At 35.2% G+C, this 25,487-nt stretch overlaps 1 protein-coding gene across 1 annotated transcript in view; it reads right to left on the reverse strand.

Annotated features, from left to right (window-relative positions):
* GALNTL6 (polypeptide N-acetylgalactosaminyltransferase like 6) overlaps positions 1–25,487 on the reverse strand; it is a 503,407-nt gene that overhangs the window by 271,055 nt on the left and 206,865 nt on the right. The window contains exons 3-4 of the mRNA XM_042808290.1: positions 20,252–20,390; positions 3,042–3,208 (exon numbers count right to left, since the gene is read on the reverse strand). Of these exons, the coding sequence (XP_042664224.1) occupies positions 3,042–3,208; positions 20,252–20,390 (306 nt within the window). The remainder of the gene's footprint in view (positions 1–3,041; positions 3,209–20,251; positions 20,391–25,487) is intronic.

A 25,487-nucleotide genomic window follows, 5' to 3' on the forward strand; every position in this document is an offset into this window, starting at 1 on the left:
AATAGCAAGTTTCTAGTCTGCATTATATTGATATTTAAAAAGGTGCAGCTGTCCTTTTATAACATCTAAACATCATAATTATGCATGAACTATCTGAAGTTTTTGGTTTTAATAACAAAGGCCAAAGAAGTGAATATGAATAAAATGAAGGCACACAAGTAATTTTGCAGACAAACCAGCAAGCTGTTGGATACCTGGCTGTGCCCTAAAACGTCTTCATCATCTGTTACCCAAAGTTCTTTACGTTCATTTACAGTAGTTAAGAAAAATCTCCATTATTTTTATCTATAACTTACACAGCTTTAAAGTTTCTACTTTTTCTCATCTATTCTATTACTAACAGGGATTGGCTTTTTACAACAGCTTGCTAGACTTTTGTAAAAAGGACAAGTTTGATTAGTAGAACACCCTAGGGAAAAAACAAAAACAAAAAACATTTGTCATTTAATGACTACTTTTAAATTAACAGTGTTATTCAAATGTCTCATTCTCACTTTCAACTACCTAAAAATCATGTTTAGTTGCCTAGCAGAAAACTCCTCCTTTATTATATAAAGTTTTGGAACAGGTATAGTATACACAATATCATTTAAATAGTATATAACTGATTTCACAAAAGAAAGTAATAGCCTTTGGTCAGTTATTTGACAGATGAAGCTCCATGGAGAAATTATACAATGAGAAAAAGGGATACAGATTTATCACTAATCCCTATACTGCTTCAACACTGCAGTAAACTTTGCTTGCAATGGTTCTAGCAGTTTTGACAGCAACTGAACACACTTATATTTAATTTTTGACCTAATCTGTCTTCAATGTCTTTCACATTGCCTTACTGCTCTCATCAGCCTAAGAAAAAGCAGCTAGAGGGTGAAGGACTAATAACAGTAAACAAGGCATCTATTCAATAACTTTTAAAAGATATTATTTCACAAACTGTGAGGGGAGAAAGATAAACATCAGTCAGCACCTTATTATCATAAAATAACCCAATGGTATTACGTGTGACCACTTAATGCAAAAGATAAGAGGGCACAAGAAAATATGCTATAGCCTCAGTTAAGTACAGTTTAGAGGATCACAAATACAAGAATTAAACCCACTTCAGATGTACCAAAATGATCCATCTGACTTGAAATTCAATGATACTGTATTCAGAGTAGAGACGTGAGAACATTTTTCTCATGTTTGCTCATCTCAAAACATACACTACCAAATATGCTCAAGTGCAAAGCTGGCAATCTTCCAAAACCACATTTCTAATCTTTATTTTAATAATACCAAACCCCAGATAATAGTACAACAGTTCTAGACCCAGCTCCATACAGGTCTTCTTAATAGGTTTCTTGCACATTTCCAAACCAGACACTTCTGTTAAGTATTTCCATTCTATATGAACCACTTCTTCCATCTGAAAACCACTTGTTCCACTGAAATGTTAGATAGGTTTTTATAACTGGAAATGAAGAAGATTCAGGAAATTTTTATAGTGTTATAGGAATTAATGTTAGAGGTAATATTTACTCCCAAAATACTTTCAGCCAGCAGCCGAACCTAAGCTAGGGGCAGGCAAGAATGAGCAACAGAAGTGACAATATTCCCGTTTTACTGGCATTAATTCTTTTTCTAATAACTGGGAAGTAGATTAGGTTTCTAAAACATTAACACATTTTAAAGTATATCAACAATGGTCGGTATGATCTTCCTTAAAAAGAAATGCTACAGTATCAGCATATTGAGCAAGCATAGCCTCAGCTGCTGCTCTCTCAGTATAAGAAGCATTTTTACTTGTCAGACACCTCATAAAACCAAGTTACAGACTTCCCTGTAAGTTGTTTCCTACTAGGAAATTGTTAGCCTGCAGAAAAATTGTTGTGCTGCTTTACACTTCTTGTTTTGAAAACTTTCATCCACAGTCTAGATTTTTTTAAACATAGAATAGCCAGAACTGTACTCACTTTACAATTTCACTTAAATTGCATTACAGATAGAGAGGCAGTTCATCAAAGAACATATTGCAACTAAACCAGCAGATATGAGAGGGTAAGATAGATGTGTGCAGTATTAATCCTTCTAACCCCTGAAATATCAAGTGAAAAATCTTACAAAAATGATTCTACTGCAGTGCTCTACTAATATTCCTCTCATTCACCCAGGGGCTTCTCATAATAGTAGGTCAGAAATCTGCTCCTGGAAGTTCCTACCAAGACAAAGGTTTTACCTAAAAAACATTAGCAAAGAGCACAATTCTCTCTTTTGCTGTCTATCAATCTGCTCAGAACAATGCTCACATACACACTAGAAACTGATGTTTCAACAGAAACAATCAAAAAAAGCCCCACACACCAAAGAAAAGTCAAAGATCTTCATGCTTGAAATCCTAAAAGATGTACAGAAATTAAAAAAAAAAGAAAAAATATTTCCCAGTTCCATATCATTAGTATGGATGAATTTTACCTAAGGAATTGTTAAATTTCATTTAAGGAACTTAGAACTATAATTTTTTTTGTGTTGCATTCAAGAAATAATGATGGCAGAAGTCATTAAGTGATTGCAGTTTTCTTAATTTTACTATATATAGATGATGTAAACTTTGATTAACTATTCTGAAGCAGTTTTTCACATTCCATTCCAGAGTCTCATTTATCTGTATTGCTATTTTGTACTAGTATTTGAAGCTGTCTAACCCAATAAAATTCCAGGATTAAAATCTAATGACTTGCATCCAAAATAGTCAAAGTTAATAGGTTTTCTGAATAAAAGTGAAGCCTAAGAAAAAGATGTTGAAACACTAAAATCTGCAGTATTTCAGAAATAATATATTCAAAATACTATATTAATAAGTGACAATGAACTTGAGTTTTCATGCAAAATAAAACAAAAGCCACTTATACATGTTTATTCCAGTTAACTATCAAACAGTACTTCAACGCAAGTAGTCCAGCAGGTACAGCCTCCTCACTTTTTGCTTCCCTTTAGTTTCTATATGGGCCACAATGCATTATAAATTTCCAGTTAAAACAAAACCAGTTGGGCCTTACCTCGGTCACTGAAGTCATCCACAAGAATGATTTCTGCTATCAGGCTGTCAGGAGTGCGGTTGATAATACTGTGTATTGTTCGCAAGAGTGAAGTCCAGCCTTCATTATGAAATGGGATAATTATGCTAGTATTTGGTAGCTTTTCCAAGTATACCTTGTGCTTACAGCTAGAAAGACAGGAAAATAATTGTATAAGCATACTGAAAAGTCTGAGTTAGCATATACTGTCATCCATTTGGGCTATTCAGCCATAACGAGTTCTAGCATAAAATCCAACTGCGTAGTCAAGCAGTATTTAAATATGACTATAACTAGTACATTTTAAATATTTATATTGCTTACAGCATACAAAAAAATCTGAGCAATGACAAAATCTAACTGGCTGGAATTAGATTCTTTTCCTTCACTGGAAACTTTTTCCTGAAGAATGACAGGACATATCTTCTATTACATTATTTCCAGAAAACAAATCCTCTTATCAAAAGAATTCTGAAACATAATATGAAGTAAAAGGAAATCTGAAATGATCCTTTTTTTTTGTCCATTAGCAGACAAAATTTATAAAAACAGTCTACTATACCAAGAGACAAACTCTGGAAAGCAATTCAGTAGTATCCTGGGTGACACGTGCTTACAATATGCAAAACAACATCTACAAATACTACTCCAAGTTCTTATCTACACATCCAAAATGATTGCTGCTATTAAATATAAATATAAAACACCACGATTCTGAAAATGCAGACTGATACAAGCAAGAGAACATAAACAACTTTTCATTTTTGAAAGCACTGCACTTTTAGCATCTTAATTGAACATCATCTATGTGATATCAGTGCTTAGCCTTACCATTTTCAATACTGACTCATTTACATATTTGAGCAAAAACCACTCTTTAAATAATGGCCTTGCAATTGAGTTTCTCTTAATAGCTAAGAATATTTAATGAATAATATTTAGGTTACTGAAAGTGATGGTATCTCATCTTTCATGTTTTGTTGAAAAAGGGAGAAAAAGGACAAATTCCTCTGTTGTTGTTATGGCATTTTCAGCTCTGGGGACAAAGTAACAGAATGATTTCTCATTTCCTACGACAAAGTTGCACCCTGATAAAGGTATTCCTACAAGCAGAAACATGTCAGCTTTGTGATACAGGAAAGCAACAAAAAAAGGGAAAAAGTTTACACCTGCAACTTCTAGGTTTAGAAAAGTACATATACCTTTGCTGCTTTTCAGAAAGAATAACTATGTATATAAAATATTGCTGTAGGTTATAATGTTGATTTACATACATTTGCAGCTTAGTTTGCATTTCTACTTTATAAATGTCAGTGAGAAATCAATATTTACCAATTTATTGTACAGCTATCACACTGAAAAAATGTTCCAAAGAAATAAGAACTCACAGCTCCTACAGTTATATTTGCAAAATATTAACTGTTATGTAGCTGTGAATAAACAATCAAAGTTTTGGATGCTTTCCTAAAAAATAAAATTTAAATTTGTAATTCAGACATTTCTTCCTAAAACATTGCAACAATGAATGACAAGCCATTTGCAAAAATAATACTTTTTGAAACTTTCCAATAAGCAGTTTGCTGGTAGAACATATATGCACACTGCTAACAGGAGAGTTGCTTTACAAGACTGTGAAGGTCTGGAGAAAACAGTGCTCATTACCTAGTGACAGAAAAGTCTAAGCATATATTCTAGCATTTTTGGAGGAAAAAAAATAAAAATCCACTGCAGCAATAGAATTAAGTAAAAATTATTTTTTCTTATCTGTAGGAAGAAGTACAATGAAGGAAGCCCATTGTTAATATGTAGCTGTTTCAGCTGGCAAATTAAGAAAACCACCTACCAAAACCACCACCTACTGTTGCCAGCTGTTTGCTGACAGTGATAATTCTTGGACTAGAACAAATGCAACTACTACACATATGTGTAATTCTTATGCTATTCTTGAAAGCAAGATTCTTTTCCTTTAGCGTTTTTAACTCCCAGTAAGTATGATTTTAAAATCAGTAAGTTCTCCATCTCCATAAAACCCCAAGACAACAAATAAAACACAAACCCACCAACACAAAACCAAGCAAAAGAATGCCACATGTCAGACTACAACTTCTAAAGGGTAAAGGGGAAAAATAAAATACCAGAAACACCCAAATACATCAGAATGTTGTTTCCTTATAAAAATATTGCCCCTCCTACATGACAATATACCTTGTCATAGAGGCTGTACTGATATTTGTGTATTTGCATGATCAATATTGTAACCTTAAGTATATACAGATGGGAAAGGTCATTGGATTTGGATAGTCTCATTGATGGTTTCAGAGTAATTATGTATTTTAAGTGATGAAAAGAAGAATCAACGTTGATGAACTTAGTGTAAAACTGTTTAATTCTTCCTACAGAACAGATTGATCTATTAAAAGAGGACCATGCTTAGAAGTCAGAAGAGGAAAACACATCACATTTTCTTAACCTATCTCCATCATTCCACTTGGACCTTTAATCCTCACTTATATTTACTTTTACTTTGATAATCATTACAAAGGTACCTGGATATGTGTGAACAATTTTCTAGTAAGAGCCACAAACCACCAAAATGCCCTTTTCTTACTTTTCTCAGAAAAGCTGGTCATATTCTGAAATTAGTAGAAATGAAACCTTAACAACAGAAGATGATGAAATTTAACACAGTCTGTTAGGTTTCAGAGTGGTGGCCTACTTGACTTTCCTCAGGAAGTTAAATTCTGCTCATTTTTAGCCCCTTGCTCTCTGACTCCAACTGTAACAGAAGATCACTATGTTTTAGAAGGTGTAACACAGAAATCCATTCTATTTGAAGTTATATTCAGCATTATCTACAGCAGAGTGTAGCTGACTCTGTGCTGTGATGGGCTGTAGGACAGATCTGAAGGATAGCTGTAATGCTCAGGAAAGGTCCATGAATTGCAATAAAGATGCAGTTGGACATCCACTGATGAGACCTTGGATCTACCAAGAGAATAATCATATATGCATGCAGCATTTGTTCAAAGTCTATCAGTGTAGTTTTTTATATTCTGCATTTTAGAAGTGAAGTCAAATATCCTCGCTGTAAAAAGACTTCTTGGAAGCACAGATACTGCTTCTTGTAAGCCATCGTGAGTCTTAAAAATAATGATCAGGTCTTTGTGCCTACAACAAAGAGCTAGTTATCACTAGGTCAGAGTGAAGTCCATAGTCGTGAAGTATTATTATATTCAAATTTATTAATGGTGCTATAACATAGAATAAAACAGTCTAGATAGATGCATGATTCAAGTATTAAGCAGAAAATACAACAGTGTTTATATGCACACGAACTGACAGAAATCCATAAATCATGACATACATTGATTTATCTTAGCCTATATTTTAACTCATCTGCATTTTACTGACAAGAATGATGTTTAAAACCAAGAAGCATCATCAAGTTATCAGATAAGCTACTAGAAAGATACTTTTACTGTTAACTGCAACAATTTTGCATCAGCATCAAAGATTTTTAGAAGTGTTCTTTCAGCACTAGTTGATTATCAAAATTTCTGTAGAGTGCATTTGGAGAGGTGCTGACAAAGTTTGATCGTAGCTTCAAACTAACCCTGCTTTATTATTTATGCTGGTTCCCAGATTCTAATACACCTCTTAATAAATAACTATGTTACTTTCAAGATTACATGCTTTTTGTTCTCACCAAAACAATCTTAACACTGTTTTAAACATTCCCAAGAAAAATACAGACCCCGATGTCAATATGTCTCCTCTCTAAAATTAATGTGATTAATAGCCTAACTATCCTGTGGAATTAATGTTTTACAAGTGAGATTCTTGATTCTCCAAAGAAATATGAAATTAGAATTCAAGAGTCTTTCATATTTCCTGAACAATGCAATTTTACCAAAATTTATTACAATAAAAATAAAGCAAAGTTTACTGTTGAAAGGAAAAATCCTATGTATAAAAGATTACCGTTACCATCCAATTTTAACAGTGTTTAAATGAACACTAATATTTATTGGGCAAGGCTTTTTGAATTACAGTATATATGTTAAAAGAAACTGAATTGACTTCCCATAGAAATATTTCAAATATTGCTGAACAAAGTAATTTTATTTCCAAAGCCTCACAGTTTTCCACAACAGTAGAAAACTTTCAAACTTGTATCATTTTAGAAAATGATAGTACTTGCACACATGAACTCCAGTTGTCAGCCTCTGCAACTTGCACACTTAAAACGAATGTAGGCATTAGGTGGACAGTGCTATTCTGGTAGTTTGAATGGCAGAATAAAGTGTCCAAATAACACACTGACTTTCATTATAGCTTGGAATACTGGGAAACCCACAAAAGCCTGGAAATAAATCCTAAAATCAATATTCAAAAAAAGTTAGTAGATTTAAGACAGACAGATAGTCAGTTCAGCCAATTTCAGTCAAGCAAGGGTTTGCTCCAAGATTTAACTCAGCATACGAAAGATTGTAACATAATTGATGTCCATCAACATTACGTCAGGTTATCCTTTTCATTATCAAATCATAGTGCAATTGATAAAGGTAAATATATTACTGTAGGGCTTTAGTATCACATCATATCCCAATTCAGTTATTAAAAAAAAAATATCAATCAGTGAGGAATTGAAAAAAGGGTGCAACTACTAGGTCTTTCAAAATAATTTTTTATACTAAGTTATTAGTTGCTATTTTTAATTTGTTTTCATCAGGGCCAGTTTTTGCCCTATTGGTATTTTCATCTGGATTAAATTTTAAAATAACTTGTGAGAAATTTGCAATACCAGATTGATTTGAATAGTCAATTAAGATGAAGACAGGTCATTTGACTCAGATAAGTCAGTTGTATATAAGTTGTAAAATGGCTTATTTGAATTAAATGTATGTTAGTATAAATATATGCAAAGTCCCAGAAGAAAAACCTCCCATGAAATTTGATAATTTGGCCTATGGGACTGAAGGCAGAAAACTAAATCAGTCTACCTGAAATGAGTATACCAAATTGATTTTCCGCTTCAGCTTTGATCACAGTAATTTCCATTAAAGTGTTCTCAGTAATTAGTCCTGGCTATGTATGTATAGTCAACATCATGCCCATACTGACAAGAGAATAAATATTTAAGGATGCTAACAGCACATTACCTGACTAGTCTTCCACTATTTTCATTATATTTTTCCTCACTTTCCTCCTTATCTCCATACTTGTGTTTCCTGAGATAACCTAATAGCTCGGCAGAATTTTTAATGTTTCATGTTTGAGGTAGCGTTCACTTTGCTCGGAAACACATCAAGTTGTACTTGAAGTACAGGTCCCTATAAGTTAAATTACTAGAGTTAAGAAACCTCACCCTAAGCTCATCTTCAGCTTCCCTTGACCAGTTACATAACTAATGCAGCCTCATCATCAATGGTTGGTAAGCGATCATTTACAGAACTGGAGGCTTAGTTGTTCAATGTTTGATGTCATCTTCCCCAAAGTATTCTGAGAAATCCTGATCAGTCATTTTTGCTCCCATACATGCTCATATCTCTAGGTGTATGCAGTGCTACACCACCAGCACCCAGTGCCGTGGAACAGCAGGCACCTGCACATCCTGTGGCACATCCTAACCGGACAGACCCAGGCCTCCAGTATTCTCCAGAGGACAGGTTCAGGATTATTCGTAGCTTTACAGACTGACAGACCAGGGTGCTGAATTCGAGCAGCTTGCCCATGTCACAGTCAGGACTGGAATCCAGCAATACATGGGAATGTTATCTCTCTTGTTCTTACACCATGCAGTCTCATCTATATGCATGTAACATGCCAACTATTCTCTTAAGAGCTTTAAAAGAGTGGCTTTCAGTGATTAGGACTACTCTGCCTATACTACTAACTGTAAGCTATTAATACTACAGCATTTTGATCTTGGTTATGATTTCTAGCTACTATGTAACTGTAGGAGTATTTGTATTGGACATGCACACTGTGCTGATATGCTCATTCTCTTTCCTCCTAATAAGTCTGAAGATATAACTAATACACAAGTTACTTCTAAGGATCTCTCCTCCACTCCTAAACACACATACAGTAACTGCTTGTACTCCGTCAGAAACGATCACACAGGCAAGGGAAAAACCTAGCTTACCGTTCCTCCATATGGCAAGTTAGCTGTTAAACCAAAATCATTTGCTTCTGCTGTACAGTCCTACTGCATTCTGGTACTGTTACAAAGGTAAACCAGGAAGTGGAAGTCCATTGTGTTCTTTAAGTGGATTTTTTTTTTTTTTTTAAATTTAAAGAAACTGTGTCATTCAAAGTTTTATATTTTTAAACCATGAACTTGCCCTAGACATTTAAAAATGCAGAACTTTTCAGACAGAGTTCGGTCAAATAACTAGTCTTAAGGTTGTACTTTTCAAAATGAATAAATGGCTGCCATCAAAAGAGATTATTAAGACCTTGGAAAGGTAATTTATTTCAAAAGTGAAGCATCCAAATGCCTGAATCAACAAGTTGGGAGGGGATAAGGGGTTAAATAAACAACCATACATATCTAGGACTCATGGCAGGAATACTCTTCAGGGCAGAGAGCCACCTGAGGTTTGAAACTAGAAAAGTGTTCCTAGTCAGCATAAGCATTTTCTTCTTCACCTTAGCAGAATACTACAGACTGGCCTTAATAAAGTGCTACAGATGCTTTCTTAAAGATGCGTCTTTACATGCATTTAAACATCACTTACTTAAGTGAAACACACCAGCACTTATTTGTGGAACAATGCTGAATAATAGCTAAGGTTATGAGAATGACTATTTCTTAGCATAAATGTAAACAGATTTCGGCAAACTTATTATTAAATAAACTCTTAAATCTCACAGTAACTTCCATGTTAAGTCTGAAACAGATACACAAACGTCTTGGTAGAAATACCTAGGAAGAAAATAACCATAAGTAACTGTCATCCCGCTACGTAAGTAGCTCACACCTGTATTTTCTTACTGAAGTTATTACATTATCATTCAGAACAAAGGAAGTTTAGAAGAGGAGAACGTGCAAGGGGCATTATGCATTTCCCTCACACAGATCCTCAGAATTATGGAATAGCATTATCAATGTGGACTTTGACAGAAAAAAAAAAAAAATTTAGACACAAACACTTGTGCATGTATGTATGAAAAAATTGGCACCAAATCATGAATTTGCTGCTGAATCAGATACAATGACATTTTCAAGATTATTATCATGAATCAAAAGTTATGAACCTTGAATTATGCTTTCAAATATCGCTATCTTTGACCAATCTTGTCTTTCTTTCCATGATATTTCAGAGTTTAGTATCTGATATTTCTTATCAAAGACTAATATGACAACATTAAATTTGTCCCTTAGAGACTTTCAGATGAGATTTTTAAAGACAGAGAACTTCTCTAGCAGGGCATAAGCAGTTTACAAATTAATTTTCAAAGCAGTAAATATCTCTTCACTATCGCTGGCCAAAGAATATCCTTTCTCTCTCCATTCCATTATTAGATACATTGCTAAGCAGTAATCAAATGTACGATTTGACTATATAATTTATTACTGTTTTGAAAAACTGAACTCAGAAAGCTGCACAATACTGTTTATTATATACACCTACCAGAGAGTCACCAGAAAATGGCTACTATGAAATCAAAGTAAATGTATATATACTTATATAAGTATATATATAACTAAGTGGTACTTTCTACCGGCTTTGTCTTTAGCATGCTGTTCCTGTTGTTAGTTATCATAGCTGGGCATCTGGCTCTGGGAGTTCAAGGCTTATTCATAAAAATTGTAAATTGTCACACCCTTTAACTCACTTTAAAACACTTAATACTGATTTAGTTATTCCTTTGAGATACAGAATTCTTCTGCTGGGTTGAAACAAGAATCAAAACTGAGTTTCTGAATAAAAGAATTTTAGAGTCAATGTCAAAGTTGCAGAGAGACTTTCAGAAGGTTAACGTAATAGTAAGAAGTTCCTATATTCCTGAACTACTAACCTGCCTGAGGAAGAAAAGAAAAAAAAAAAAAAAAAACAAAAAAAAACAACAAACCAGAAACATCTGGGAGCTATTTGCAGTAGGCTCTAATAAAATACAACTTGAAAAGAGGACCACTCATAAAAAGGTAGTGAAAAGTAGTTATAATTACACCTCTTTGTTATTCACTACTGAGAGTCTTAAGACTACTATGATTTCACTTTGTAGGTTAAACTACTATACTAGGCAGAAATAAATAAATAATATCCTTTTACTTCAAGATATAGGGGTAGTTCCGTTTAATTTCCTGATAAGTTTATAAGTAGGAAAAAACCTCCTAAAACATCATACTAGTTTAAGAAAATATGCAGAACTGCAAAATTCTCAATCTTTATAGCTTCTCTGTTAACAGAAACATGCAGAAATCTTTTATCCCTGTAGAAGACCAAATGAAAGAAAATGGGTTTCTAAAAAGATGAGAAAGGAGAGCAGAGGTGGTACGATTTCAGCCACTTTACAGCAAAAGCTGATTCATAAAAGCAGTAATTTGTTTGACCCTGTGGATATAACAACAACAATATTTTATGCACATTAAGGGATGCCAATAGCAATGCCTTGGCCAGTTACCAGGCTCTGTGCCTTCTAGACACATCAACAACCTTGTGAACTGCCCTTTCTGATAGATAATAGCACAGGAGAAGTTAAATGTCTTGCAGGCATCCCTCTGCTGCATTTAGGAAGCGAGGTAGCAGACTACTAGAACAGTTACTGGATCATAAAAGTAGCCCACCTTCAATTTTCTCCTCTTACAGGAAGTACCAGAGAAAGTTAGAGCAAAACAGAAAGATTTTCAATCTTTTTTTTTTTTTTTTTCCTCTAGCTTTGTCAGCACACACTCTCTTAGCTGAGCTGCTTTTTCAGATATGACCTTTTCCTTCCGTTTATTAAAGGAACTACAGCACCCACTGGGCTCCCAGATACTGACAAGCCCTCTCTAAGCTACCAGGACAAAACATTTTCCAGTGAAAATTTACATAGTAATTGTCTTAGCATGTCAAAGTATTCAATTTACAGCCACAAGCTTCAGTCACACCGTGTTTCTGTTCCAATCTAGCCTTGTCAACTGAGCCTGATAAAGTAGTGATAACTAGTAATTTCTGCTGCCATTTGACAAGGCTGTAAAATTAGCTTGGGTGTGAGCTGATGGAGGGGAAAGTAATCTTTATTTTCACAGTGGCTCACAGCTGAGAAGCAAGCAGGCATTACTGAGTAAGGGCCTCAGTAAATGTCACAACACTTTTCCCTACTAGAACAGATAAACCTTCTCCAAAATATTATCACTATTTTCATGAAAAAAAAAAAAAAAAGAAATTGTACAGTAGAAATAGTTTGCATTATTGCTGTTAAACGTACTATCAAACAACATGTCTTGGAAACTAAATAGGCAAAGTCCTGGGTTCTTTATGTAGGTTTCCCTCAGTATGGACTTCATCAGAACTGATAGAGATGAATTAGGTGCTTGTTACTTTATGGCAAATGGCATCATTATGTTCTGTCATGGCCAGTTTCTCCAGCAGCACTGCATGTTTTTGAAAAAAATCAAAGTCAGTGAGTTTGCCTCATTTCGTCCTGCAAACCAAAAGGTTTCTTAGCCAAAGGAAAAACATAAGAAACAGATAAGGCTTATGACACAAAGCACGTTTATGTTTGCAAAACTTTGTTTTACAAGATAATGAGGTAGGAAGCCATCACCACTCATAGAAAGATCTTACAAAAAATGTAAAAGAGAAATCGCTCTTTGACATTCTTTAGGAAGCTTATCTTCTCACCCATATGTATTAAATCTAGGCTTGGGAAAAAAATGAATGCATGTAGTCATTTTATACCATTTCAAAATCCCCCACAAGCAAGCTTGTATCAGCAGGCATCTTTGTATGATAATTATTTTACACCTGAAATTTTGCATTTTATTACCTAAGAGTTCCAAAATATCAACAAGTAGTCCAATTTATTATATACATACCCCCAAACCACTTTTTTTTTTTTTTTTTTTTTTTTGAGAGAGAGAAGATTAGAGAAATATCAATTTACTCAAAATTCATTAATTCACACCAAGCACATATATCTCTCAGAAGTCAGGCAGATGTTAACGTGATCAATAAAAAAAAACTTCAATTTTGAGTTTAAGTTCATTTTTCTGACTGAAGGAGAAAAAACAGGATTAGTATCTCAGGTTTTTGTCATCCCAAAGTGTGTTTTAAGCATATTACCTCAGGAACAAACCAACCCATGACATTCAAGCTACTTTTTAACTTCTCTTTCAGAAATTCTAATTATCCTTTTACCACTTGCCCTCACATTCCAAAGCCATCCTGTAGGCTTTTAGGAACCCTCTGGCATATCAGCCACTCCTCCCAGTTTTGTGCCGGTCCTCAGGTGCCTCTCCCAGTTGCCGTGGTCATTCAAAGACAGTTGAGAGTGGCCTCAAAACACTATCAGTTCCTTCAGCATTCATTGGTACCTTCATCCCATCAGGGCCCATGGGCTTACTACGTCCAGTTTGCTTATGTATTTTAAGATAGACCTTCTGTGATCTGCCTACATCTCTTCTCCACTGCCTTTCACAGCAGTATGTGACCAGGTGCACACATCGCTCTCAACATCATCTCCCATACACAATGTATGAGAAAAAATAATGTGTGAGATATTACTAGGTCTGATCCGTGTCTATAACACCAAAATCACAGCCAGTAGACATGAGAGAAAATGCTATGAGAATACTGCTGTCAGGACTCACGGACCAAATGTGCCAGCATGATCAGTAAGTTCTCATGCCTGCTGACACATCTTGCGGCCAATGCAGCCTTCCAAAGATTAGAGCTTGATAAGGTTATTCATAACCAAACCAGGTGACACAGAAAGAAGTTGCTTTTTCATTCCAGCCTTGCTGCACATTCGCTGTCCTTGTTACATGAAGCGTAACAGCTGTTTCTGTTACCAGTGACAATGTACTGATGACACTTGCTGTGTTTTGTTAGTATTAGAGCTGAAATTTCATTGCTTTGGAATTATCTAGTCTTATGTAAATTCACATTAGATACATGCCTAATTGTAAGAAAAAAATACCTGGAAAGGAAGCAAGAATGGATATACAGGAAAAAGGAAGGTATACTAAGGTTTTTCTTAAAACTATTAAATTAACAGCTTATAACATCACTGTCACATGTGAACTGCAAAGATACAGATTCCCAGAACATGCCACATTTCTCTCAGATCTTAGTGAAGTTACATGTACTTTCTTTCCAATTTTAGTATTGTATTATTTGAGAGTCAGAAGTTCTGGCTTGAACTATTGCCAAATGCTAATAGATTTGGCAATCCTAGATGTACAGAACTGTCTGGAAGGTAAATATCCTTCAGTATTCCTGTCCCTACTAAGTTTAGATTTCACAGTTACATTTACTGCAGCTTGCTATTTTCTCAGCAGTGTGGGAGGCTTTACTGGATTCTAAGTAACATGCAAGGCTTCTAAACACAGCAGAACTACTTCCCTCCACTTGTATAAACAGCTTACTTCTTTTATCAAAATCTCAGTAAACGGAAACAGACCCATCAGGCTTGGACTCTCCTCACTGGCCTATTAAACACTGCAGCTCGTTTCTTACCAAAAGGATGGTCAGGGAATGGTCAATCTTCAGCCACATTTTAGCTGTGGCTGCCATAAAAAAAAAAAAAAAGATACACAGCATCCAGAAAGCACTTGGGAATTATTCCAGTTTATTTGCTACTATCAATACATATCATGCAGAGGAACTGACAGCAGGCATGACAGGCAGAAGGCTACAAGCTTTCTTGAGTACAAATATCCCTGATCCTGTTTTGAGGAGCAGTACTTCAAATGGGATGTCCTGAAGCAATTGCAGAGAACAATCCGGTGAGGCTTGGAGACAGGGACATCACCTTTAACGTTTTGGACCGTATGACTTTCTACCTTCACTACACTATTCAGTAACTACACAAAACCCTTTGAAGAGCAGAGTAATAACCTCCATATTTCTCACTACTTCATTAAAAGCAAAATTTGAGTTTAACTAGTTTCTCTGTGGCCAGATGAGGTTAAGGTAATACTGATAAACAGCAATAATACACAGCAATGAGGCATGTATGTATGCATGAATGCATTTCTGATTTCCCACAGTGAATGAGAACTAGCAAGAAACCTCCTACTTCCTTAGTTTCTTCCAACATATAATCAAAAATTCGATAGAAGATTGACCCAAACTGCTGATTATTTCCATGAGCCTTATTAAATATCATGAAGTTCAGGGTACTTAAATTAAATAAGTTTTCTTTCAGTGTCTTTAAGCAGGACAACCTAAGCCTGTCTTCAAGATTGTAGATTGTTGAGGGAATTAATTGAAAGCTATCTTAGAGCACTGGATTAAAAATGGATTTTAAAATTTTATTGTTAAGAACAATATACATAACTTAAACTGTGACAAATGCACTGTATTTATAAAAATAATTAAATATATTCAGTGCAATAACTGCAAACTCTTAGAGGATTCAGATATGAACTACTGCATGACTGTATAACTATATTATTTATAGAATATATTACTTTCCAATGTAAATCAAGGAATTCTAGTCTTTCTGCAAAGTTTACTATGACATAAGTAAGGATTAATAGTAATTCTGCAACTAGTCCAAAGACACAAAAAAATACAGCCAAACAAAACCAAACAAATGCCCCCCAAAATCCCATCACATGGTCATTTTAACCTCTTTTTAAAAATACAACGTACAGTAACCACATTGCATTCAAATATTTTGAGAGAGAACCATTCAAGAATTCCTTCAGTATCTCCTACTGACACGAAGGGAAAGCTGGAGAGTTTCAGTTGTGCAGAACAGGTAGAGTGAAATTTGATTTATTATTAAAAAGAAAGAAAATCTCATTAGTGTTCAGGAGACAAAAGATCTCATAGCCTTTAGCTAAACACCCGTATTTATCTGAATATGAAAATGCACTTGTTCTGAGTCCTGTAAAAAATTAAATGTGTAAGAAAAATGAGTATAGCTCAGACTTCTGAAAAGGAATACTGCTGGGAGTGACACTGAAGGGCCACCACATCACATAGCAACAGAAAGACCAGCAGTCAATGCTTGGAAACACTGACTCCAGCCAATATGGGCTGAAAACCAGACACCACAAAAATCAGGTTTGGCATCCTTGATGTACAATATGAACATTAAGAATTTCAGTACAAAATGAATCTATCTATGCCCAGGGAAACCTAAAAAGGATGGGATTTCTTGTCATAGATTATTCGTGCAAGCCAACAAGGATTTGTGCATCTGATCTGAGACTACACAGATTGCCAACAATTAATCTACAAAATACAGATAAAAGGAGACCTGTTGTTGAAATCAAGCTACACAAACACACCAAAGCCAAAAATTTTAAATTATAATGATTGCAAATCTATCAGTATCAGAAATTAACTTTAATTTCTTGATTCAAGAACGGAAACCTAAAAAATGTCATGCTCTAGTTTACATGGATTTAAGAGTTTGAAACAGGATATACAACAAAATTTATATCCACTGTTCAGACTAGACAATTCCAGTCATTCCCCCAAACCTCATTAAAAAATACATTTTGAATGCTATTCGAAATGTGAATCAGATGCAGCTTTGTTCATTTGAACAAACCTGGCATGAATGGCAGAATACTTAATAATGCTGAATAGATAAGAATTAATGGTAGCAAGAGCACCCACTGTAAGAAGACTTTGGCATGAGAGTGGGACAAGAACAAGACAAAAACCACTCAGAAATTTAAAAAAATATTCTTCAAGTGTAGCCATGAGAGACAGAAAAAAGCATGGGAGATATTAGAGGGATGCAATAGAAACATATTGAGGATAAAGGGAAGCTGTTAAGTCAGCCTTAAAATAGAAGTTAACTGTTTCCTTTCTCTAGGGATTTTTACAGCACACACACTGTAGTGTCTCAAAGAGGAAAGGAGCATCAATCTGAATACATCTTGCTGAATTGCTTTAAATATGTCACACTTAAAAGGAAAACACCCAAGAATATAATAAAAAAATTGAAAACCTGAATTTCTCAGAGCTTTGTAATCTAAGAATTTGCTTAGTTCCTACCCATCCCCCTCTCAGAAGATGCATTTTGCAAATTCTGAGCCCAATTTTCAGAAAGCAGGAAGGAGAAAGTTCATTTGCATTAAAAAGAGAAAGTCTTGCTTATCTGCTATCTTTGCATACTTCTCAGAAAACCAAACATTTAGAAATGGGACTTGAAATTTCTTTGGTCTAAGACTTCGGAATAAAATATTTTCAATTAAGTTATTTCAGAGCACTGTAGAAACTACTGTAGCTGCTCTTTCAGTTTAATTGATCCAAATTACAGGATTCATCACTCAATCTTTGTTGTATTTGAAAGATTGTTTTGTGAATGTTCTTTACTGATGGCAATAATACCACCCCGTTTGGTTCTTTTAAACAAATCCTAGACAACATTTTCAGGAAAACAGTCTTCAGCACAGATATGTCCTTGTGCAAATGGTATACACTAAATAGAGATGGAAGATCAAAAGCTCAAAGTCTATAATAATAGTATCCCCCACAAACATGCAAAAGATAGTTAAAACCTGAAGGGCAGTTAGAAGCTCCACAAAGCAAAAGCCCTTTATAATACTCAGAAGCTGACCAAATAAGATCTTGCTTGCTATACCTCACCCAAATTACCTACTCCAATTTTATTTCAGTAAGAACATCCTTTTCTGGCACAGAAGCTTTAAAGTTTTGCAGTGAGTTTTTCTGAAAGCAACCTTATGGGGTATGAATCACTTCAGATTTCACGCATGCTTCTGAAGAGAAAATGAAGTGCAGTCTGAGAACTGGCTTGCATCATATTTAACAGACAGCAGCTGAGAGCTGGGTTTGTTTCTGACAGTAGGTCAGTAAGCATTGTCAGATTTCTGTGTGTCTTGGAAGTTCAAGACATAGACTTGCTTAAAGGTCTAACCATCAGAAGTACAGAGCCCAGCTTTGTCACCTTAATCAGTGTACTACTTAGTATGTAAATTTAGTGTAAGGAATTTTTTAATCTTTACATTTAGATGATAAGTGATACAGTCAATTAACTAATGGACTACTTGCTTTATGAATGTTTAACACAAGGAAGGTTAGAAAGACATGACATAAGTCAGCTCACTCAGGACACTACCAAAACATCCACCATGAAAGACTTCACTGAATGCCATCAGAACCTAGCTGGATTAGAACATGAACATGATGCAGATACCTAAGGATTCAAGCTTCCCAAATGAGGCACTTAGGTGAAAGTCACTAGAGGGTTTGTGCAGAGGGAAAGGGGGCAGAGAAAGGCTGGTGTAGAACTGACTTGTTCCTAATATGTCTCTTCTGACAACACATCACTCACATTGCTTCTGGGGACGTGCATGGAAATGTCAGTGACTGTGCGGGCAGTAGCGGGTAAGAAAAGTTGCCAGAAGACCAACTTAAAAAAAAACAAACACAAAGGGAGGATAAACATGTCAGCTTCCTTTTGTATTTAGTAATTGTCCTCCGCAAGTTTGCTCATAGAGAAGGATGTTTGATGAGCGTATTTATTACGTCAAAAATGTAATTTAACACAGCTTTGATACTGTACAGCTGTATGTTAGAACTCAAACTTCTTGGAAGCACTCTTTCTGTGAATAATTCCAGGTAACTTGGCAAAGTAGAATGCAGACAAAGTATATAAAACATACAGCTTGTTAAAAAAAATGTGCTTTCCCCCCCCCCCCCCCCCTTATTTCTATGCAAACAATATTAATATATAAAAATTAACAGATAAACAGTGTTTTCTCAAAACACTGCAGCATGGCAATTAAATAAAAAACACCTCCAACAACCAAAAACAACAACCAAAAAGCATTTTAAAAAAATATCTTTTAATCCCTCCACTGTGAGTTACTTTTTTTTTTTTTTTTTTTAAATCTTACTATGCAAACATTTATATACTGCTCATTCTTTGAAAAGGACAGTCCCACATTTGATGGAACAAGTGTTATTTGCCATGATATTTCTCCTCCCTCCCCAAGAATTTCTGTCAAGCTCTCAAATTATGTGCAGTTCCCTGAGGAATTTCGAACTAATTTACACAATAAAAATGTATAGGTTAAGAAGTGAGCAGGTATCTTAACTTGAAACATTGCATAATAAAGATAATCGTATCTGAAGGTAAATATAAACCTAGTCATGGAGAAACTAGTTTTGTCACACTCCTGTACCTTTCCCTCATACACTAGTTAAACACCACAGAGAGACAAACCACATCACCCCTGCCTTCGGAGCTCAAATTTACTCTAAAGGACTAGGGCCTGGAGCCTAGAAAGGCATACCTGCCCTTCCCTGTTACAGATATATGAAGAGTAAAGTCTTCCAAGAGACCCAAAAACTACAGAACAGGAAAAGAAAGTTGTGTTTGCCGAGAACTGCATGGCAACTTTCAGCTCAGCTATTTTCCAGAATAAATTTTATCCTATTTCTCTGGAGGATATTACTGCTATTAAGGAACAATACCATCACCCACCCACCCACCCCCCAATTCTGCATGTGCATTGCATCATTGCTCATTCTGTTTTCAACAAAATTCTATACTGTGTAAATCAGCTGTTGTATCAGCACCTGATAAGCTGTAGTTATTGGATTGCTTTCACTTTTTATGTAACAAAACAAAAAGAAACATTTTGGAAACAGTGGTCCAAGTGTGTAGCCAAAAATTTTATGCAACTTGTCACCCTGCTTGCCAGACCAAAGATCTGCAGCTATTACCAAATGAGAGCCTGAAAAACTATGTGAAACGTTATTTATCACTGCCTAACAAATCACTACCCAGAAATGCCATGAAAATAATTCTGTAAGTAGAAGATGCCTTCTATAGTCTTAGTGTGTTACTAATAAGAGCAGAGGTCAGTTTAAAAGACAGAGCAAGTGATTTAACAATAGTGATAAATTTTCCATTTCCTATTTAATGAAATGGTCACTTTTTGTTGGCTGAGCATTCATATTTGACCTCCTAGGAAAAAAGGTTATTTAGAGATATACAAAGATTAAAACTTAAAATCAAATAGTCCCAAAAAATAATTTACATACTTAGGATGTCGGATGTCTGGTAGGGATCGTTCCAGTGCTATGTTGTTGCTAACAAATATGTTGAAGCCATTTTCCCTATAAGCAGAATCATCACGGTCTTCTTCTGTAAGAGGGTACGGCTTTCCATGTTCACCCTTCCCTACAACAAAACAAAACAATTATTTGCCTCAAACTGACAGCACAAAATGGACTACAAAGACAAAAATAAGTTAGACTGAACTTCAGTTAGTACACTGCATATGGAAGATCTTTAAGGAATTTCTTGCAATGCCTTTAGTGATACCCCTGTTACTTCCAACACAAAAATACGAAGTAAGTACAAATAATGACTCACACGTCTCTCTGAATTCACTCATCTAGCTTTTCTTCTTTCCAGACACACAATCAGCTTAAAGCTGCTTTATACGTAAAAATTTGAATTGTAAATTAAACCAAGACCTTTCTGTATCAGAATCAAGCTCTTATAGCAACGTAGCAAAAACATGAACAAATGGATCAGTTCCAGCAACCATTTTGATTGATAGGAGGAACCTATCACTTGTAAACAAGTGATATTGTAGCAGGCAGAGCACCCCTCTCCTCCCCATCCCTCCTTTTCCAAAAAGAACTTTAGTATTGAAGTTTAGGGTGTCCTACTTTCCAGAAAAAATGGTAATGAAACCACACGTTTTGCTCTAGGCTCCTTTAACACCCTTGCATTCCAAGGGACCAGCCAGATGTACTCTGTGCTTCTAATGCCTCAGCACTGCTGATTTGGTTTCAGAAACTGGTCACTCTGGTTCCCTAAAGAAATCATCTGCTAGTTCCCGGGCAAAGTACAGACTTTCTATTCCAGTTTTTTATTCCCAACTTAGTTCTCATCATCAGTTACTTGGCTTGCTTAGTACCTACTCCAGGAAACTCTACCTCTATCTCTTCCAGTCAGAGAGCAGAGAACAAACAAAGCCAGTGCAAAGAAAATCAGAACATAAAAGCCTCCAACTACTTTTACTCTTCTCATTCTTGCAGAGGATGAACTCATCAGAGTTTCCATGCCCTTCATGCCTACTCAGGTTCCCAAGGAGATACACTTTTCTTTACATCTAGTTGATCAGTTTATAATCTCTCTTTCCCTGTCCCTCTGGGCCCACTCATAAGAAAATAGCTCCTTTTACTTGAGCTATTTTCAAGAAATTAATCAACTTCCCAGCTGGACTTGATAAGTGACCAAGGCCACCTGATCCTCAGCTAATCAGGAGCAGCGGCAGGAGGGGATGAAGAGGAAAGCAACTGCGAGAAACATCCCATGGTATTCTTAAAGCCTATGAGTCTCTGGCAGTGCTCTATTTCATAATGCATACACACAAAACATTAAAAACATTGAATATGCAATTGAAGATGACATGGTTACTCAATTTTAGATTTTTTTGTAGACAAAATAATCATATTTCAATTCCAAAATTTGTGCATATAATTACAATTCCATTTAAATTCTTAATAAAATTAGTTAATGTTACTTATAAGGGAAAAAGATTAGCTTGTATTATGAAACACTCTTTGTTTATGCTATTTCATTACTAAGAGGTATCTTGTCATTTTTAATTTCAAACATCCCCAAATGCACATAAGACACTAACATAATACAAAATCTGAGCCTAAGTTTCTATGTGAGTCTTTATAATTTCATACTAAATATGAAGAGAAACTATAATAATAAAGAAGCAGCTGATGAGTCAGAGTATTACTCAAAATTCAGTAGTAGAATTATATCAAATCTGTTTCATAATACAGTAACAATAAGATAATGCCATTCAACCCCCAAGGCATAGAAATTTTAGCCCCTTCCTTTCAGCACATATTCTAAATAGACCTAAAATAACTATTTTAATTTGCTTTTGATAAGAGACTTATCCAGGTATTTTCTAATATAATGGAAATTTGAGAATAAATGACCTATACAGTAAGACATACTATTGCTAAGCAATGTTTTGACAATATTATGGTTTGCATATTCCAGGTATTCAGCCTGTATGAAGAAAAATGGATTCTTTGCTTTGCTTTTCTTAAAGGAGTCCATCTGGCAATTCAGGAGATTAATAGTCCTACAGTTTCATCATGTTGTCTCCTCCTAGTGAAACTGAAGCCTTCCAGTCTTCCTCACCGAAAAAGCACTATCACTATGTATAAGACAAACGAATAGATATCATGGGTTTCATCTAGAGCAACTCAGGAACAAGCTAAACTTTCTAATATTGTGCCACAGAGGTAAACCAATTGCAGTCTACAAACTGCTTTTGCACTTATACAGTAAGTTGGGGCATGAGGTGCACTAGAAGTTGTGAAGCATGACTCTTTCCTATACATTATATTAAAATATTCGTGTAGAGCATTAAGAGAGACTTGTGGACTTTTATAAATCCCTTAAATATTTCTCCCAGATTTGTTGTTTGCTTACTCCCTTATCCTGCAGCTCCTCCTGAATAGCTAGGGATCAGGTGGTCATCTTCCTGATCCAGCTGAAAGCGCTTGGCTAATTTCTCTAAATGAGCTCAGGTAAAGAGAGACCCTTTCTTATGAGTGACCTGGGGAGGAAAGAGCTAGAGAGCTTTGAATATAAGTATTTAAAAAAAATGAAATACAGGTTTTGGATGATCAGTAGGCCTGAAGTGTTCCCTTTGTACAGAAAATTGACATGTGCAAGTCTCCTCAGCATCACAAATTATCATAAGCACATTAAAACTCTTCTGTCACTGATTTGCTTTCCTAGGTGACCCAAGGAGGAAGAAAAGGAGGAGAAGAACCCAAAAGCACGAGAATGACAATATATTCAACCTTGGCCCAAAAATCCCATCAGAATGCTCCATTGCATGGGAACCCTAACAGCACTGTTTAAGTCACACAGTGCTGTCTAACCTTTGTGATTAAGGGCTTAGTACACTGATTTTTAACTCAGTATTCAATGTAAGCAACATTTTGAAAATATGCTAGATGGCTTTTTTGTTACAATACTATGATGGTTTTGGAGTTGACATCTCTACATTGCTTAGCATTATGTTATTGTACTGACTTTAATATACCCTCTCGACATGCTTCTCCATAGATATTCAGTTTAAAAAAAGGTAAAGTAAGATATTATAGCCATTCAGATAAAGCACTGGCTCGGCCAAATATCAGATGCTGTATAAGGCTTTTTTAGTCCCACTCAGGGACGTTATTGTCTCCTAGGAAACAATACACTCTATATCTAGCCCAAAATTTTTTAAGTTTTATGCGTTACAATTTGTGGTAACTGATGGTTCAAGAACACATCAGTTAAAGTGTCTTATGCTTAAGTACAGATACAGAAGGAGAATAAACCCTCTTGTTCTGCAGATGGCACAAAAGGAAGAGGATAAGGGTGAGACAAGAAAATAAAAAACCATTCTGTATATTCAGTACAAATGTGTAATAGCAGAATAATAGCTCTGGATCAGGCATGTTCATACAGTTGCCAGGTATGATAAAGAGAACAGGGGTATTCTTGGCAAAATATATCAGCTGTAAATCAATTTGAACATGCAACAGGAGTTCTGCAATACTTCTGCATGTAGTAGATAGGGAACCTTGCTTAAAAGTGTAAATAACAAAATATATTGCAACAGGTTCTGTTTTCATGGTCTTTTGCGTTTTGTTTTGGGGGTTTGTTTTTATAATTCAGATGAACATTATTTATAATTCAATAGGCATGGTAAAAAAGATCGGCTTTGCCATATGAGTTAAAGGAAGTTAAGCAATTGCTTGACATCTTAACACATGAAACTAAGTGGATAAAGAACATAAGTCACTCTGTACCTGTGAGGAAGAACTGTGTACAGACCTGAATTATTTACTGTTTGTACTCACTGTCATTAGTTTACTCAGGCAAGACTTCACAATCACACCAACTCAAGACTATAATTCGTAAAAATATTTAAGCACACCCTTTATTTCAAGCATTTAAGCATCCTTTAATCCACTAACATTTGTAATAGGGAATAATAATTCTCCATGTGTTAAGTGCTTTACTAAATAAAATGAGATTATTTTAACAAATACACCTACAAATAAGTAAACTTACTTACAGTACATCTTATTATTTTGGATGATTCTGCCATATGTTAAAGCCACACACCATCTTCCACCTTCTTGCCACATAAACTTCTACACAACAACCTTTTATACTCCCTGATATGGAAGTCAGAATGCAACTGGCCAAGTCGGGGGCAAAAACTCTGTTTAAAGCAATCTGTAGTATCTTTCACATAATTTCTGAATTTTCCTAATGCACAGCTGTATACAAGTTTACCATCTTCTGCTGTGAAGATGGGCTTTTGATTAATAAGTATAACAGATTATCAGTTCAAACTGCCACTACATTCTGTTTTTTGGGGGAAGCGAATTTCCATTTGAGTACAAAGTAATATTCTTCCTTATTTTTCCTTATCCTCGCAGACAGGAGGGCAAGGTGCAGCACATCTGCTAAAATACTGGTTAAATTATCTTGAACAGAGAGGTGATTTGATAATGGCATAAATTAGGATTTTTTTTTTTTTTTTTTTTTGACAGTCTATGTCTCAGCTTCTCCTGGAATATCTACACTTGGTGGAGTTCTCATCCTGTTCTTAATTTCGTATTTTGATAACTTTAGAAGACATGTAGGAGAACATTTTTTATCTAAAATTAGCTCAAGAGTCAAATTAAGGATTAGTACAGACTAGTCCTCGAGAAGAAAGGAAGTTGTTTAGCGAATTACTTTCTCCTTTCATACCAGGAAAGGAACCGCTTGCTTTGAACAAATGATTTTTGTCATTTTGCATGTCCATATTAATTTCTAGTAAAAAGTATGAAAACTTTAATTCAATAAAAGCATGAAGGAATTTTCTTTGCAGATTTGTTACGGAGAAAGAAAATTAAGACTGCATATGCCACCCATGAAAGTAATTGCCTTCATATCAAATGGGACTATCCAAGTAGTAAAAAATGTATTTATATATCTGTTATGGCTTTTCAGTTAGAAAATAAGAACATTTTTCTAGCTGTTTGTGTAGTGCCACAATGGGACAGGCAATCCAGGGAACTGTGGAATCCGTAAACAGTCAATAAAAAAATGATACCATGACTCAAAGAGATGATTGATACAACTTTGGTCATCTACTGAGGTTGATCCCAATCTTCAACTTCTATGAACTCTATGAGAAATAGGAAGAGGACTGGGGATAAGTTGCTGGAATTATATTTT

The sequence above is a fragment of the Tyto alba genome, unplaced genomic scaffold, assembly GCF_018691265.1.
Source record: "Tyto alba isolate M040663 unplaced genomic scaffold, T.alba_DEE_v4.0 Super-Scaffold_6, whole genome shotgun sequence".
In the NCBI taxonomy this organism is placed as follows: Eukaryota; Metazoa; Chordata; class Aves; order Strigiformes; family Tytonidae; genus Tyto; species Tyto alba.